Source organism: Plasmodium malariae (assembly GCF_900090045.1).
Source record: "Plasmodium malariae genome assembly, chromosome: 3".
NCBI lineage: Eukaryota > Apicomplexa > Aconoidasida > Haemosporida > Plasmodiidae > Plasmodium > Plasmodium malariae.
The window spans coordinates 197,302-217,168 of record NC_041777.1 but is presented as its reverse complement, the minus strand read 5'-3'; the positions used below and the strand labels follow the sequence as shown (position 1 = coordinate 217,168).

Here is a 19,867-nt window from a genome sequence, read left to right as displayed (position 1 = left end):
CTTTGTTAACACAGTTGTGGCATAAAAAAACTAACAAAAGAACTCTTTAATTTTTTAATTTAAAAAAAAGAAAACTATGTTTACCTCAAAAAAAAAAAAAAAAAAAAAAAGGAAAAGAAAAGAAAAGGAAGAAGAATTTGCTTTTTTCGTAATAATGTTACACAGACACAAAAAATGAAAATACAAAAATGTCAAAAAATCACATCACCCCTTTTATGAAAAAAGTTGCATATTTCAAAAAGTGAAATTATAATACAACAAATGTGCACCTTTTTTACAAATGAAAAAAGAAACGTTTGTACAAAATACAAATATTTTTACGTTTAACAAAAAAAGAGAAAGAAATTAGAAAGAAAAGAGAGGGAATCCAAAATGGAATTACTTCATTAGGTCCCACTGTGTCCCTTTTGATCCCGTTACAGTTTATACGCTTTTATATCCCCTCCAAAAACATGCAGGTACACACACAAATATCCATTAACACTTTAGCCACTCATTATTTTTGATTATTTCCCTATCTCGTTCACCATAATCTATTAGTAACTCCTCCCCTTGTTTTATGTTCCTTGAGGCAACAAAAAAGAGTCTGGGATGGTTCAAAACTGTTAGGACTTTAGGAATTAAATTAGCATTTTTTTTTGAATGATTTACTAATCTAGCAAAGGATCTTAAAAAGTATTTTTTGTCTCTGTTATTAATAGCAGCATCAATATTTTCTTCTGTTCCATCAATACAATATCTTTTATTTTCATGTTTAAAATAAAACATATAACATCCTTTTTTTCTATTTTTAATATATTTTTGTTCTCTCTTCATAGCTTCATTATGAGTTAAAAGCTCCCCAACATATTCAAAAACAAAATCAAATTTGTTCAAATCGCTAGCTGAATATATGCATCTTCCTTTAATGTCATCAAATATTACCTTTATACATGCAAACATGTTCATTTTAATATTTTCTTCATAAATTATATTTCTACTTTTTTCTTTTAAAAGAGATAAAGGAATTACATTAATTTCGTTTTCTTTATCTATGAACAAATCAATCAGTTGTTGTTTATTTAACCTGTTTATGGTTCTGTCATATTCATATTTTTCATAATATTCCGTTTGTGCTTCCTTTAATTTTTTTAATTTTGTATCATTTACATTTTGAAGAAATTTATCTAGAAAGGCTACGTTATCTTTTAGTTTCATTATTTCCATTTCTTTTTGATATTTTTTCTTGGCAATTTTTTCCTTTTTTTTGTCATTTTCTTGTTCATTAAAATATAATGTGTCATTATTTATTTCTTTTGTATAATTGGTTAAAAAATATTTATACATTTTTTCGAAGTTTAATTCTAAATCAAAAGTATTTTTTTTAAAATGTAATGAGACATTCCACAATAAGTCGGGTGCATAGGTTGATATATTAGACAATTTTAAATTCTCCTGGCTTTTTATTAAATATATTAAAATTTGTATAACCGTTTTCTTTTTTAATATTCTCATCTTATCATAATCATCAGAAGAATCATTAAATTTAATGTATATACTATCCCCTTCTTTAAGTTTTTTTCCACACTTTTTATCTTTTTTATTGAAGGCATAAAATATGACTCCATCTTCTGTATGACCATCTAATTGGTAAGGAGGATCAACATGTTTCTCTTGGAAAAGTCCAACTTCGTTTTCTTTCATTGAATTAAATTTTCCATAATTATTTCCTACAGTTTTGACTTGTTCATTTCCCACCAATAAACTAGTTTCTTTAATATCATTACCATCCTTACGATCATCATCACTTCTGTATTCTTTTTTCTCAATGCAAAGTTTGTTATCATTTATTTGGGTTTTACTATACATTTTACACCTTTTGCTTCTTCTATTTGGATCACTAGTTAAATTTATTTGATAACTGTGTGCGCACTTCTCCTTTTCTTTTTGTACATACTTCTTAAACTGCTCAAAGATGTCAACGTTATTACTACTTTCATCATTTTGTTCATCTGATAAAGTGTATACATTATAATCATTTTTAAAACAATCTCTTTTATCATTTAGAATTTCTTTACTATCAATTATAAATACTTTGTAATTTTGTTTATAAAATGTTTCAATTCTTTCGAAATTTTTCGATAAGGAATTCAAATATGATTTTTTTTTGTTAAGAATATTTTTTAAAATTTTATTTATATATATGTCTAATGTATCATTTTGATTAAACTTTTGTTCAACTAACTTCTCGTTTATCTCATTACTCTCCCATTCTTTTGAAAACATTTTTCTAAAGTTTGTTATATGTTCATCGCTATCTATTTTATATAGTTTAGATGATTCAATCAGAAACTGTGTAGTGTTTTCATTTTGGGTGTTTCCATTCGTAATTTGAGTTCTTCCCTTTTCAACTTTTTCTGTCGTTGTGTTGCAGCATATTTGTGCTTTTTGTTTTCTCCCATTTGGTTTGTCCTCTTCGTCATCCACTCTGTCATACCCTTCGTTATGCTCTTCGTTATACCCTTCTACATTCTCTTTCACATGTTTCTCTTTATCTTCCGTTACATCCTCCTGTATATTACCTTCTTCAATCTCGTCTTCTTCTTTTTCCTTTTTTCCTTCTTCCTCTTCTACGTCCACCTCTACCGCTTCATCTTGTTCTTTTCCATGAATTTGAACATTTTCAAAACTATCAAATTCACTACTGGAAAATTTGGACTTAAACGTTTCAATGCTACTTCTATTTTCGGATGTTGGTTGTAAAGTTGGCATATATTCTTTTAATTTAAGTATTGCTTGCTTAGTATGATCAATAACTGTCCTATGTTTTGTCGAATGTTTTTTTTTTGAAATTTTATACTGGAAACTCAAGCTCTTAGGTACATTACACCGCTTACTATTTTGTGTAGGTAAGGAAATCGAATTTATTCTACCACTTCTGTTACTCCTACTACTTGTACTGGTGGCACTACTGCTTCTACATAAAGAGTCCTCATTGTTCTTTTCACTTTTTCTTTTCTTGTTTTTATTATATTTATTATTTTTATTATTTTTATTATTATTATTGTTTTTATTATTTTTATTGTTTTTATTGTTTTTATCGTTTTTATTGTTTTTATCGTTTTTATTGTAAATGTTTTCTTCACGTATGGTATATATCGAATTTTCCCTTGTATTGGACATGTTTTCTTCGTCGCACGTCATTTCATTACTACTACTTTTGTAATAATACCAATTTTTTCTTTTCCTTTTCCCATTATTACTACTGCTACAGCTGTCTCTATTATTTTGTTTACCAGATTTATCATATTTACTACCACTGATTTTACCCATTTCAACAATGGACATGTCCTTTTTAATTTTTTCTTTATCTTGATTATACATTATAAATTTCCTTTTTTGAATTTTCATTAAATTATTTAAATTTTTTCTTGCTGCTTCATTGTTAATATTTGAAAGTTTACTGATATTATCCTGTATATTTTTATTATGCATATTACAAGATGTATCTTCTTTTAAATTAAAAGTGTTATAACTATTTGCATTATATGAAAAATAACTGTTATTTTTTTTTTTTTTCCTACACTTTCTATTTTAATTTTTATGCGATACCATTTAATTTCATTATTTGAATATAGATTTTTTTCACAAAAATTATTTTGGTTATTTTTTAAATCATTTAAATAAAGGTATTTTATATAGTCATTATTATAAATAGTTAATTCTTTATTTACATTTGTATCATCATTTTTGATTAATTCACTACTATTATAACTGTTAATTTTTTGGTCTTCATGTTTGTTATATGCGCAGTTGTATATGGACGTGTACATATAAACATCATCATAGATATTATATTTCTTAATGCAATATCTTAAGTTAAAATCTGAGCTCAAATTTAACTTCTGTCTCTTTATTTTTGATTTTTCAAATAAAAAATGCAGGCTCCAAAAATAATAGCGCTCATAAATCAAAAGGGGAATTTTGTTATTTTCCATTTCGCACAGGGGCTATAAAATGTTAACAAGAACGTAATAAAGGATATTATAAAAAATACACAAAAAGGTAAATTACGCGAATTGGAAAAGTAAGTACAAGGATTGGATAAGATGAAATAAAAAAAAAAAAAAAAAAAACGAAACGAAGCGGAATGAAGAAGAGTAAAGCGAGATGAAGCGGCACATTTGCACAATAGGACAACTCGAACACAAATGTCTCTCAAATAAGCCTTGCACATGTAACGGATATAGCTTTTATTAAAAAAAAAAAATAATAAAATAATAATACACACATTTTGTGTAAAACGTTTTTTTCTTTTTTTTTTTCTTTTTTGATAGGGTAAAAATTGGCTAATTTTTTAGCCAATTTATGTATTTATCCCTTTTATTTTATTTTTTCATTTGCAAGTTCTCACCGAAATATCAATTGCAATGTTACAGCTGTTATCATCAAAAAGCAAAAAGATTTTCGAGAGAACAAAATCATTTTTTTCTTGTTTAGTTGGGTTTTTACTTAAATCTTCGAAATATTTTGATACATCTGAATATAATGGTATGTGAATAACAGAATCTAGTTTTTCTTTCTCAATCCATATTACTGATACTGAATTTTCAAAAGAGTTATTAGCATATCCAAATTGGTGGCTGTTAAATTGGTGACTACTAAACTTGTCGCTAGTAAATTTTCTGCTACCAAGTTTGTCACTAATTATGTTTGCACCCCTATTTGTATACCTATTCATATTTTTACTTATATTTGTATTTGGAGCTTTCATTTTCCAGATATTTATCCTAACATAGCATATACTACATGTATATAATTTTCCTTCTTTTGCGTAATGAAAAAGAGAAGAAATAAAAATTGCAAAAATTATCGCATTAGGTAAAATTTCGATAATATTCTAAACAAAAAACTTCAAAAATGTATTGGATTATTTATATATTACAAAATTTCTAATCAATGCATAAATGTTCAATACTTAAAAAAAATCGTATAACAAAAAAAAAAAAGGGTTTGAAAAAAAAATTTATAAAATGTGCGAAAACTGAAGACTAATATAATATTCGAAAAAAGAAGACTAATAAAATGTTCGAAAAAAGAAGACTAATAAAATGTTCGAAAAAAGAAGACTAATAAAATTTTCGAAAAATAAAGGACAAATAAAATGGTCGAAAAATAAAGGACAAATAAAATGTACGAAAAATGAAGGACTACTAAAATGTACGATAAAGGAAGGACTAATATAATATACGAAAAACGAAGGACTAGGAAAATGTACGAAAAATGTACTAATATTTACGAAAAAAGGACTAGCAAAAAGTACGAAAAATAAAGAACTAATAAAATGTACGATATGTGAAGATTAAAATGTTTAATAAAAATTAATATATATTTTTGGTAAGTGTATAATGAGAAACCAAAGAAAAAAAAAAAAAAAAAAGAGCTATCTGTTCCAAAATTATAGCACAAAAAATGAAATTCTTGGAATATACAAATACTTAATTTTAACAAAAAGAACAAGAGTAAAATAAAAAAAATTCAAAGGTTAAAACCTTCATAAATGTATTATTTTTTCACACGTTTTTTATGACGTAGTGCGGGTGAAATTTTTATTCCTACCTACGGCTATGTATAAATTATATATATATATAACATTAATTTATACACATATTTGTGATTGTAGGAATATATTTTAAATGTATTATGTTTCTATTTGTCGAGTGTTCTAAAAAGTTCATTTTTTAATTTCTAGCTCTTCTTTTTTGCTTTTTTTTTCATTTTTGTAATATGTTTATGGAATGCTTAGTCAAAACGTCAAAAAAAGTGTTACATTAATTTTTTAATATAAAAAAAATAAAATATATAAATATATATACATACATATATGTAGGCGAACACACACAACAGTAGATGTTTTGTCGGATAAGAGGAAAGATGTTTTTTGAAAGTACCACTAATTGTGAATTCTTTAAAAGTTATTCATATTCGGCAATAATTTTTTTAGCATCTTCATAGAGACATGTTCACTCGTGAAATATGTGGGAAAATTTACGATTGTAAAACAAATTTGTCACTATTACATAATATTTATTCTTATATCTTTTAAAAGAGAGGAAATAAAGAAATATAACTTTTTATAGATTCAAATTTTATTTAAGTAAGAAATGACGAACGTGACTACTATTAAAAGAAAAAAAAAAAAAAAAAAAAATTGAAAATTCTAATCTTTTATTAAGATTTGTTTTTTTTTTATTTAACAAAATTTTAGCCTATATTCCGTGTGTGTGTTTCGAATAATGCCATAAAAGTATACGCATTAATAAACAAAAAAAAAAAAAATTGTGCTAAAAATGTAATCCATTTCCTATTGATGTATCACTTTTTAATTTACACATTTTCCAGTGGTAGTATATAATTTTACAAAATTACTATAAGAAAATGCACGTTTTAAACATGGTTCTTTTGTATTTTTTTATATTATTTTAAAACCATTTTAAGATTTTTGATCAAATGATGAAATAGGCAATATATAAATGTATAAATATTTATATTATTCAAAAATTTTCCTTGATATATAATTATATATTTTACCTAATAGTTTTTTTTTTATATATTTTTGAAAAAAAAGATTGTGTTTAATGCTTATTACTTTAAAGAGAGAAGCAGAATTAGCAAAAAATGTAATTTATTATTATTATTACTATTTTATTATTTTTGTGACGTCTGTTTTATTAACCTTAATTTAAGAAAAGAAAATTTTATCATTTAAATTTCGTAAGTTAAATGGTTAATTCAAGATTCTCGGTAGCTCAATTATCTTTACAAAATTTTTTGCTTATTAATGGTGTGGAAATAATAGTTATATAAAAATAAAACAGGACAAAGAAAACGTTAAATTGTTTAACAAACAAATTTACAGAACCATATATGGGCTACTATAGACATTTTAGATAAATATTAAAATTCTTATTTTAAATCTTGTACGGAAAAATTGATATAATAAGATGTTGAATTAATCCACTTTTAAAATGTTTTTCAATCAGTTTTTAAAATAAGTATTATATGATAAACTTAAAATGTCTACATGGAAAACGTTAAAACAAACATTTAAAAGAGTCGTTCTTTTAAGATGGTCACACTTTCACTTTACTACATAACTTAATATACTTATATATATATATATATATATATATATGTATGTATATATGTTAGTATGTATGTTTGTATGAATTTATGTATGTATGTAGGTATGTATGTATATTTTTAGTAGGAAATGGTATACGATATCTCGGTAATTGTACTGTTTTGTATAAGTTTTTTTTATAAACATAAAAATATTTGAGGGTTACTTCAACAAAGGAAAAAATAAGACTCTATAAAAATGTTTTGTATTTTAATATAAATGAAAAAACGCATACTTACAGTTACTCAGGGAATTGTTCGTATGCTCATAAAAGGATTTTTTATACATATTCCATTAAGTTACATTTATCAGAAGAAATTTAATTCATTGGTGCTCTGGTATCATAATTTTTCCATTACATGTATGTTTGTATGTATATATATGTTAGATTTACATTTATATATAAATATATGACCATGCAAGGCTTTTTTTAAATTTTACTTAATTTTAAATTAATTATTAAAATATATAATGGTGTCGTTTTTTTTCATTTTTTTTTTCGTTTTATTTTTCTCAGATTTATGCTACGTAATGTAACATGTTGCTCTATATATTCATATATATATATATATATATATATATATATATATATATATATATATATTTTTTTTTTTTTTTACCACTATTAAAAATAATTAGGGTTAAAATCATTTGTTTAAATACATGTAATTTTTATATACAAGATATACAATAAAAAACTTTATGTTACATTTTAAATTATTCATTGAAACATGCATGAAAACATGAAGTGGCTTTTTTTTTTTTTTTTTTTTTTCTAGCTCATATGTAAAAATAATTGCTAATTAAAAGGCTAAAAAAGAACATGAGCAATAAAAAAAAAAAAAATTACGGTTTAAAAAAATAAAGATATATTATATATAAACAAACTTACAAAAAAAAAAAATAGCTGCAACGTTATCTATAGAAATATAAATATATATACATATATATTATTTACGTAACAAATACGTCGGCACAAAAATATACAAATATAAATTTACAAATAAGTAAAAATCTCATATATATTAGAAGGGTATAATTATTATATGTATTACAATATATATATATAACATAGTATACGTATAAATATATATAAGTATAAATGCATGGAAAAAATTAAATAATATTAAAAGTTTATGAAGATATTTTATATATATTTCTAAAAGTTTGAAAATATTATTTTTATCAATTTATTTTTATACCCTTTTAGAGGCTTTAAAAGAAGAAAAAAATGTTCTTTTTGTAAATTGTTGTTGGATGGGTGTATACATGTACAAAAATTCTTCATTACATGTTATATAACATTTAAGTATATTTTTATGTTAACATTCTTTCTTTTTTTTTTTTATTATATATTTGTTTTTTTAAGGATCTCCTTCATGTGTAATTATTATGTTATCATATATCTTACATATATTAATTTTTTATATTCATGATATTGTTTGTATGTATATTTATATATATACTTAAATGCATTATAAACTTTATACATACATTTTATTGCAGCACATTTTTCAGTGTATATTAAAAAAAACAAAATTTGTTTTCTAATAAATAGTAATAATAAAGTTTAAAAAAAAATTAATTAGAAAATATATAAATTAAACATAAATTATTCTTTATAATGAAAAGAATTATTTACTTGAAAATTTTAAATTTCATTCAAGTTTGTACGTGGTTTTTAGAAGTATATATTTATAATTTTATTTTATGTTTAGTACATATATGCTTATTTATATATTATAGATATATATCTCTATATTTTTGACAGTTATGGAATATACTCCATTTAAATATTTAGTAGTTTGTTGTACAAACTGTGAAATTAGTAGAAAATATTTACCTCTGTAGTAGTGTTTAATATTATAAATTATATGCACATATAACATACACTTGTATATATATATATATAATTACACATTTCAGTTGTTTTTGTGTATGAATTTAGGTTTTAGTAGTATATAAGGTATTTACTATGTATATAGAATTTTAATTACATATTTATGATTGTGCGATTTCATTTTAATAGAGTATTAAATTTTCGTGTTCTCGCCCCCCGGAATAAACATAAATTACTTAAAAAATAGTATTGATTTATGTGCACATAAACATATATATATATATTTATTTATTTACTTTCAATATCTCTTTAAAAAATTGTGTGGAATATTACATTTTAATTATTTATTGTACGTACATGGACAAATACATGTGTACAATTTTTTTTTTTTTCATTTGTAACGGTGGACATAATTTCGAATTGCAGTTATTTTTTATTAATATATAAGGAATTTTATTTATTTTTTTTATTAGAGAAATAATTTGTTTATGATTTTTTTTTTTAATATTTTCAATTTTTTTTTTGTCCAATAACTTTTTGAATAATTTATCTATATAATTCATGCATTGTATTACAACTTTGATGCTTGTAAGTAAAAATATTTTTCTGCTTGGATATATAACATTTTAAAGTAAAAAAAAAGAATTTTTTTTTTTAATATTTTATAATTACAAAATGTATATAAAAAAATATTAATTAATGTGCCAACATATATACTCATATGTACAAATACTTTTTAGTGCAATTTTTGGCGTAAAAATAGGAGTATTGATATATTACATTAATACATTAGATTGATATATTACATCGATGCATTACATTGATGCATTACATTGATGTATTACATTGATGTATTACATTGTATTTAGGTTTTCCCTAATTTTTGTGTAAATTTGATTAAGGATAGAACGAGATAAAGATAGTAATTAGGAGACTAAGAAAATTAGCCCTGCACACAAAATGTTTTTATCAAGATACCTTATTGTTACGTGCATTTTGCTTTTTTAAGAATACGTGATTATATTTGTACTAATGTAAGGGAAAGTATATTAGTATATGTGTACGTGTATATGTATATGTAAAAAGTGTTGTGAAAACATATGCATGTTAAGGTAAAGGCAACATAACCAAGTGTTAAACGATTGTATGTACTATATATATATATATATATAAAATATATATATGTATATATAATGTTTGTATTTATATGTACTTCTTTGAATAAATTTTTAATATATATGCATATTTTATATATTTAAGTAAGCATTCCAGTATTTATAAAATATATAACCACATTTCCAATTTATACGAATTGTGCCTTTTTTAATTTTTAATAATTTTCCTTTTATGTATATTTAGTGTTTTGTAATGAATATATTTTTAAAATTTAATTAAAATACTATAAATGTAATTCCATATTTAAAGTAACAAGTGTATTTATAAATGGTTGCAAAATTTTGATAATTTTTTAAAAGGCAAATTTTAAGCTGCGCGCTTTAGTTGATACATGTTGCATATATATGTTTTTACATATATATACATGTGTTTTTGTGTGTATACATAATTTGTATAGTCTTTTACATGTTTACCTTGTACTTTGTTTTATTTTTTTTCCCTTTTTTTTTTTTTTTTTCCCTTTCATTATTTTACATTTTGATTTAAACATTTGATAAGATATTAATACATATGTATAATATGCATACATGCAATACACATATGTATAAATGTATATATACCCATGCAAAAGAAATACATATATGTATCGTTTCAGAACCTTTTTATTATATTATTTGTTTTTTTTTTTTTTTTTATCCTTTAATATAAAAAGTTATGGGGAATGTATTAAATCAGATAATATTTAGACCACATCCTCCAAGCTATTCGAAAAATAATAAGAATTTACATTTTATAAAAACGAAACATGGTAGTACAATATGCGGTTTTTTTATTAACAACCATGCAGATATCACAGTCTTGTTTAGTCATGGAAATGCAGAGGATATAGGTGATTTTGTATCTTATTTTCAATATAAATCTAAACGATTAGGATTAAATTTGTTTGCATATGACTATAGTGGGTATGGTCAAAGTACAGGATATCCAACTGAAACTCATCTTTATAATGATGTTGAAGCAGCATATGATTATTTAACTAAAAATCTGAATGTTCCTAAAGACAGTGTAGTGGCATATGGTAGAAGTTTAGGTTCTGCTGCTTCAGTACATATAGCAACAAAAAGAGATTTATTAGGTTTAATCTTACAAGCTCCAATATCATCGATTCATAGAGTTAAATTAAAACTTAAATTTACGTTACCTTATGATTTATTTTGTAATATAGATAAGGTTCATCTAATAAAATGTCCGATTCTATTTATTCATGGAAAAAAGGATAAACTGTTAACATATCATGGAACCGAGGAAATGATTCGAAAAACGAATGTAAATACATATTATATGTTTATTGATGAAGGTGGACATAATAATTTAGAAAGCTGTTTTGGTGATAAAGTAAATGCTGCTTTAGGAACTTTTCTTTATATATTGAGAAACAATATACGTGAAAATGTCAACAGCGTATATAACATTGCTAACATCAGTACCCAGAAATTAAGAAATACCTTTATATTAAATAATACTAAGAAAATAAAAGAACAGTTGAAAGAGAGAGTAGGAGGAAATGATACTCCAGAAAATAAACAAGGAGTAGAAGAAAAGGTTAGAAGTTTACCAAAGACAGATGAGTTGAATTCTATCGCTAGCAGTGTAGATAAATGGAATTGTAAGAAAAATGTACATCCAGTTAAAAATAATGAATATGGTTACAATTCTTCTTCTAGTATGAGCACTATATTTGGATCTATGGAATCAATTATGAAAACAATACCAGACAAAACTTTTTGTGAGAATGACAGTTCTCCTAGTATTGAGAATTTAGCAACGTATACATGTGCAAATAGTAATTATGACAATTTATATAATCAGAATTACAATGTTAACAACTTAAAACGGGATAATAATGGCAATAAGAATGCAGGTATTGATAGTAGTGAAAGAGTCTATAAGAACTACAATTATAACATTAATAATAACAGTTACAGTAGTAAAATAAACAGCACTAGTAATAATAATAAGGTAACTGGTAAAAAAAATTGCTCTAGTTATGTCTACTCAGTGAAAAGGGAAACTTCCAACGTGGATGAAGCTTCTAGTAGCAATGCTAATTACGATAAAATAATTAGAATGCAAAATGAAAAAATGACGCAAGTAGAAAGTAATTCACAAAATCCTAATATTAAAATATCACAAATGAAACGAAATAGCTATAAAGTAGACAGAGTACCAAGGATACGACAAGATATTAACAATATTATTGAGGGGCATAATATGAATAATGCACATAAAAATACAAATGGAATTAATAGTAGCAATGATATAATGAATGAAAGTGTTAAAAGTAATAATCGTAGCTATGAAAATATGAATAATAAGGATTTAACAAAATCAAATTATACTAGAATTAATAAACCTTGTGAAAAAATATCAAAATATGGATCAGGATGTCCATTATCTCCTGCTGTGTCCTTAGCCTCTGTACAAAAAATGCAACATGAAAGTAAAGAAATATGTGCGAAACCTTATTTTATAAATAGAAATAATGTACGTAAAGGAATGAAGAATAATATGCCAGATATTCATAAATCAAGTTTTAATAGTTTTAATGATTTTATTTATGATGAACAAAAGGATGAAATAAAAGCCAATAATAATATTGTGGAACCTGTAAAGAGAGATGTTTCCTCTGCTAGTAGTACATTGAATAATATTAGTTCATTATATGCTTATCATTCGGTGTCGAATGAAAAATTAACCTAATGATTAATGGTGAGAAGTAATTCGGGAGAAATTGTAGGAATTGGTAGGAAAAGGAGAATATTTATCATTAAATTATGTCTGATATTGTGCATAATATTGTGCAAAGTATTGTGCCTTATAGTATACCTTACATTATAGTTTACATCATATTACACCTTTTATTACACTTTATATTATACGTTACATTATACCTCATACATTACGTCACATTATACCTCATACATTACGTCATATTATACCTCATACATTACGTCATATTACAACCTCATATTTTACGTCATTTTTTTTTTTTTTTTTTTTTGTGTTCCCATTTAACCTCAAGTAATGCGCATTTAAATATTTATAATTTAAAATAAATCACTCAAGGTTATTCAATATGCACTGGGAGGTGAGCTTGATGCCATTTAGAAGATTGGTAAAAATATATTGTAGCTTATATTAAAATTGTTAAATGATATAGAAATGATTAATGGTGCATATATTAACAATAGTGGCGAGAAAAATGATTTAAGTGGAGGGGAGAAATGTACAGTTTTTGTGTATTTATTACGTATATACTTATAATATGAATGGAAAAATAAGCTAGTACATCTTGCTTGTAAAATTGTATGTTAACGGTTTTGAATAAAGAATAAGAAGATAGTTAATATATTTTTTATGAAGTATCTTCTAAGGAGTGTTATTAGCGCAAAACGGGGATATCTTTTAACAGAGCTTAATGGAAATGATGCATATAAAGTATGAGCAATGTGGATAACATGAGTAATATGAAGGTAACATAATACAGTGAATACAAAGAAAGGTGCAGGGAAGTTATGGCAGAGCTAATATTTACATGGGAGCACACATGGAAAAGGCTACGGTACGACGAAAGATTGAAGTTTGTAATTTGTTTTTATAGGGAAGTTATATATGTAAATTAACAAAAAAAAAAAAAAAAAGCTGGATAAGATGTATTTTAAAAATTGCCTATACGAGGGATATATAGAGAGAAATTGTAAGAAGTGGGCATACATTACGTGTTATATAAGCGTTATATGCGTACAAGTATATGTATATATATATATATATATATATGTGGAGATAATATTAGGGGAGTACCAATTTATAAGTCATAAATCATGCGGTGTACATAAGGTAAAAAGGATAAGGAAAATTTACCTTTTTAATACGACGTAATATATAAATGTAGGATCCCTCAATATGGTAATTTTTTTTTTTTTTTTTTTTTCTTGCTTAATTTATATATATATAATTAACACATTTTGTTACCATTTATCAACATTTTGTATACGTACTTGTGAAATAATAATATATCCATTTGAACATAAATATATTTGTGTATGCCTCATGTATTTGTTTGCTATTATTTATATATATTCACCCCTTTATCTCTATATTAACACCTCTCACCTTATTTATTTTTATATATAAGTTATTTATTTTATAATATATAATTTTTTTTTTTTTGTTAAATAACCTTTTCAAGTTAAACACATTATTTATTTAAAATTTTTCACTTTTTGTTTATGTAATTAAATGATGTGTTTTGTATATATTTTATAGGAAGACAACTAAACATTGTTGATATTTTTAATATTTAATATTAATATATATTATTTTAATATTTAATTTTTTTTAAATGTTAAGCTATTTATTTATTTTTTTTTTTTTTTTCTACCTTTCAATAAATTTAACTTCTTTTTGCAAAATATAATCGTTTACTTTTAAAAAGTTAAAAGGTCCTTATAATGGCTTTATTATTTTTCCCTAATTAGAACATTTTATTTAATTAAATAATAAAAAGAGTATCTTGTAAGTTCACTATTCTTTTTAAGCGTGCAAAAAGATGAAAAAAAAAAAAAGAGGAGGAAATATTAACTTGAATTTTTTATTTTGGAATGGAGATGGCAATTTTGGCAATTTTCGTCTTTTCTTCTCCATTTAAATAAAAATGTTTCTTTTATTTTCATTTACACTGGCAGTGTCCTAAACGGAATAAAAGATAACTGATAAAAATAATAGAACTGCTAAACCTATTACTGTTATATATGATAACAGGAAAAATATGCACCTTCTATATATATAAGAAAAACAGCACAGACTGCATAATAGTTTTGCATAGTTGACATTAAATGATGCAATTGTAAAAAATATTTATCAAACAAACAAATAAGCGCGTTCTATTATAACATGTGGAACAACCCGTATTTTATATTCCAGTACATTTTAAAGAAATCTTTTTACTTGAAAGGGCTTGTACTTTTTTTTTTTTTTTTTTTCTTAATTATGAAAAATTGGACTTGGTTTTTTTCCAAAAAGGCAAAACGTTTTTTAATTTTGTTTTCGTATTTTAAGAAATATTATTAACCAATTTATAATGTATATTGTAATAATTAGACTTCTTTAATTAATCTAAATAAAAAAAAAAAAAAAAAAAGTAAAAATGAAAGAGAATGGTTTAGGCTCTTTCAAGTTGTTTCTATGGTAAATAAACAAAGGTGCAGAGAGAACGTTACTTTTTTTTTTTTTTTTTTTTTTTTTGAAGTTTCAACATAAATAATATTTTTTTTTTTGTATGGCAAATGTAAATATACGCTTACAAGCATCATAAAAAAATGATTATATTTTTTTATACCTTTTTTTGCTAACTTTAAGGTGCGATAAATTCTTTTTGTTGTTTTCTTTTTGCATTCAAAGAAATGGTTTCACTAAATTTTTATTTATCTTATTTTAACTATGTATTAATAAAAACGTGATGGAAGAAGATCATAAGGAAAAATTTACTAAATGTATGTCATAATAAAGGAAGATTTTTTTTTTTTTTTACGGTTTTTTATTTTGAGAAATCAAATTTTAAAATACTTTTCTTTTTTTAGGAAATACTGGTTTGATGTTCTATTAATATTTAAAAAAGTAGAAGAGTACATTAAAGTAAAAATATACATGTAAATCGTTCTTTTATGAATTTTAACATTTTTCCATATCATCTTAAAAAATATGTGATATACTAGGAGATACAAGTTTTAGTAAATAAAGAGGATACTATGAGTGTAAATAGTAAGAAGGTGCAGGTAACGAATTAAGAGAGTAAATTTATGCCTAATAAGATGAGTTTGTGTATAATTCGCGCTTATGCCATATAAATGTATGCGCATATATGTACATATGTATACATATATGTATGTATGCATGTATGTATCTGTACTCGTATAGAGCTTTTATTACCGTCAAATGGAGTAATATATCTCCCCTAGATTACTACACGCATGAGCAACTGTTGGTAATATTTATGCTTTATTTCTTTTTTCACCCTTTTGTCGATCGGATGAAGAAGAGTGAACAATGTATGTATTAAAATAGAGCAATATGCGTGTTTCCATAAAAAATTTGTTCAATAATTTATTAATATAATTTTCTTCATTTTTCTTAACTTTATTTTTCTTTCCTTTTAACTTCGCAGGTGAAGAACAAGAGCGCGGCCGACATTCAGATAACGGCAGAACAGCTAATAAACGAAGCGCTAGATTTAGAAGAAGTTGAGAGGAAGGTAAACTACAATTTAATTGATGAGGACGAATTAAATGAATATAAGATAACTAAAAGGAAAGAATTTGAAGATAAGATAAGAAAAAGGAGGTATTTAATAAGTACCTATATAAAATATGCTCTTTGGGAAATAAAACAAAAAGATATAAAAAGAGCTAGATCTATTTTTGAAAGAGCTTTAAATATAGATTATACAAACAAGAATTTATGGTTAAAATATGTAGAAGTTGAGTTAACAAATAAAAATATTAACAGTGCAAGGAATTTACTAGAGAGAGTAGTTTTATTATTACCATTAGAGAATACCTTTTGGAAGAAATATGCACATTTAGAAGAGATTTTAAATAATTTTGTAAATACTCGAAATATATACGAAAGATGGATTAAATGGAAAATAGATGAAACATCGTTTTTATGTTATATTAATTTTGAAGAAAGATGTAAAGAAATAAGTAAATGTCGAGAAATATTCGAAAGACTTATTGTTAGTATACCCAAACTAGAGTGTTTTTATAAATTTATTAGATTTGAAAAGAAATATAAAAATATTGATAGAGCTAGAGCATGTTTTGAAAAATGTATACAATTATTTCCTTCCTCATTTTTAGATGAAAATTTCTATATATACTTTTGTAATTTTGAAGAAGAAAATAATGAGTATGAAAGATGTCGAAAAATATATATAGAAGCCTTGAAGAGGTTACCAAAAGATAAGAGTGAGCTTTTATATAAAAACTTTTTACAATTTCAAAAAAAATATGCTAATAAAGAAGAGTTAGATCAAACTCTAATATTAAAAGAAAGGATATACTATGAGGAAGAATTAAAAAAGAGTCCAGCTGATTATGATATATGGTTTAATTATATTAAACTAGAAGAATCTAATATTAATTTAATAAATAAAGACAAGTCTATTGTTCGAATAAGAGAATTATATGAAAGGGCAATATGTGTTGTGCCTTTAGTATCAAATAAAAAATTTTGGAAAAGATACATTTATATATGGATTAACTATTCTATATTTGAAGAATTATATGCTGAGAATATAGAAAGAGCTAGACAAGTGTATAAAAATATTTTTAAAATTTTAAGTAAGCAAAATTTTACATTTAAAAAGATTTATATTCTTTATGCTAATTTTGAATTAAGGCAATTAGAAATTCAAAATGTAAGATCTATATACAATCATGCAATTGAAAACGTGAAGAAGGAAAAAATATTTGAAGAATATTGCGATATAGAATTGCGTCTAGGTAACATCAAGGAATGTAGAGAAATTTACGCTAAGTATGTGGAATCCTTCCCCTTCAACTCGAAGGTAAAAGTAGAAAGAAGTAGAACGGTGGCAAACGAAAATCCGTAAAATTATTCTTACTTTGTTTGATAGCCAAGTGCAACTTACATTGTGCGCCGAATAAATTTTACACAGTCGTCATTTGACGTTCGACTTTTGTTGTTCATTAATTTTCATTCTTTACTTTTAACTTCTCATTTTTGACAGGCATGGTTATCAATGATTAACTTTGAGCTCTCATTGGATGAAGTTGAGAGGGCTCGGCAGATCGCGGAAATAGCTATACACTTGGATGATATGAAGCTGCCTGAACTGGTAATATTTTTTCAAATGTTGTTGGAGTTTGTTATCATTGGTGGGACTGTACCGATGGGAGTACATTCCCAATATGTCGTCCAGTCGTGTGCATCGCGTTGCGGGCATATTATAATTTGTTAATTTGTTAACTTACTGGCCTAAATGCTAATTTTCTAACCAATTTACTACTTTACTCATATGTGTATTCATATATTTGTTAATTTTTTCCTTTTTTTTTCTTTCTTTTTTTTCTGTCAGATATGGAAGAATTACATAGACTTAGAAATAAACCTACAGGAGTATGAAAGGGCGAAGAACCTTTATGAGAGGTTATTAAATATAACTCAACATTATAAGGTAAGAATATTATACTAATTATTTAAAGTATGAATTAGGAACTTTATGTCGTTATCTAGTCATATTATATCTTATTTTTGCTTCCCTTTTTTTTTTTTTTATTTTCTACAGGTTTACAAAAGTTATGCGGAGTTTCAATACATCTACTTCGATGATATAATTCGGTGTAGAGAAATTCTGGAGGACGGAATTGAATTTTGCAAAAAGAATGAATTAGCGAATGAAAGATGTATATTGATAAACTTTTTATATGAAATTGAAAAGGATTATGGAGATAAAGAAGTTATTGAAAAAACTTCAAAAAGATTACCCAAAAAAGTTAAGAGGAAAGTCATCAAAAATAATGAGGATGAAATGGTCGAGGAATATATCACCTACGTTTTCCCTGACGACGGAAACCAATCACAAGTAAAAAAAAATATTAATGAACAGTTCGTTTTTATTGAGTTTTCCTTGTTTCGAGGCATGCTATGTATTACGTTTTTTGTTTCACATGTTTCATGTTATGCTTCTTTTTTTTTTGTAGAACATGAAGATACTACAAAAAGCCCTGGAATGGAAGAAGCAAATGGAAGAGAGGAAGAAGAAGGAAGACGAAGAGAAGCGAAGAGAGAAAGATAAGGAAGAAAAACAGGAAGAAGAGGATGAGGAAGAAGAGGACGAGGAAGAAGAGGACGAGGAAGAAGAGGACGAGGAAGAAGAGGACGAGGAAGAAGAGGACGAGGAAGAAGAGGACGAGGAAGAAGAAGATGAGGAAGAAGAGGACGGGGAAGAAGAAGATGAGGAAGAAGAGGACGGGGAAGAAGATGAGGATAATGAAAAAGAGAATAAGGAAGAACAGAAAGAGGAAGAAAGATGAAGCAGCTGCTGAACATGAGGTGAAGCAAAAAAAAAGTACGTGAAAAAAGAAAAGTGCCTTTTTCACAAAATCAAATTGAAAAAGATAAAAAGTATAAATAATGTTGCAAAAATAAGTAAATGTCCAGAAATATAAGAAAATGTGTTCATCTTTTACTAAACATTTTTAACACACTTTATTATGCTTTCTTTAATTTATTGGCAGCTTTGAAAGATTTTATGCCAATATTTGTAGTATAACTTTTACTGTTTTTTCGTTAAAATTCTTTTGTTTCAAACCTTTTTGTGTAGCTCCATTTTGTATTACCCTTTATCATTTTACCCCCTTTTGTGCTACCACATTTTATTTCTATCTATTTTTGTATCATTACATTTTGTTTGACCCATTTTTATTTCATATCTTTTTTTTTTTTTTTTTTCGTAAAGTTTACAATCAATAAACATGCTAGGAAAAAAAATATATAAATAATAAATAGGACCATAAAAATTACACTGTATTAACTAAAAGAGCAATTTTTGAAGAAAAAAAAAAATAAAGAATAAAATAATACTATAAATATCCAAGTATGTTGTGACTTATAACACGTTTGTTATTATGGAGTTTCTTACAATTCTCCTTTTTTTTTATTTTCAA

At 24.8% G+C, this 19,867-nt stretch overlaps 3 protein-coding genes across 3 annotated transcripts; 2 read left to right on the top strand and 1 right to left on the bottom strand.

The window, feature by feature from the left end:
- Positions 1–477: 477 nt before the first annotated feature.
- Positions 478–4,753, bottom strand: SET8 (SET domain protein, putative; the record flags this gene model as incomplete). Its single annotated transcript, XM_029008765.1, is given in 3 exon segments — positions 478–3,543; positions 3,558–3,989; positions 4,394–4,753. The coding sequence occupies 3 exon segments, from the start codon at positions 4,751–4,753 to the stop codon at positions 478–480; spliced, it is 3,858 nt and encodes a 1,285-aa protein (XP_028859359.1).
- Positions 4,754–10,832: 6,079 nt separating this feature from the next.
- On the top strand, positions 10,833–12,878 carry PmUG01_03013800 (alpha/beta hydrolase, putative; the record flags this gene model as incomplete). Its single annotated transcript, XM_029008764.1, has 1 exon — positions 10,833–12,878. The coding sequence occupies one exon, from the start codon at positions 10,833–10,835 to the stop codon at positions 12,876–12,878; it is 2,046 nt and encodes a 681-aa protein (XP_028859358.1).
- A 3,047-nt stretch (positions 12,879–15,925) lies between these two features.
- PmUG01_03013700 (pre-mRNA-splicing factor CLF1, putative) lies at positions 15,926–19,234 on the top strand (the record flags this gene model as incomplete). Its single annotated transcript, XM_029008762.1, has 6 exons — positions 15,926–15,952; positions 16,342–17,745; positions 17,929–18,036; positions 18,277–18,375; positions 18,487–18,810; positions 18,902–19,234. 6 exons carry the CDS (start codon positions 15,926–15,928, stop codon positions 19,232–19,234), a joined length of 2,295 nt encoding a protein of 764 aa, XP_028859357.1.
- Between the last annotated feature and the right edge of the window lie 633 nt (positions 19,235–19,867).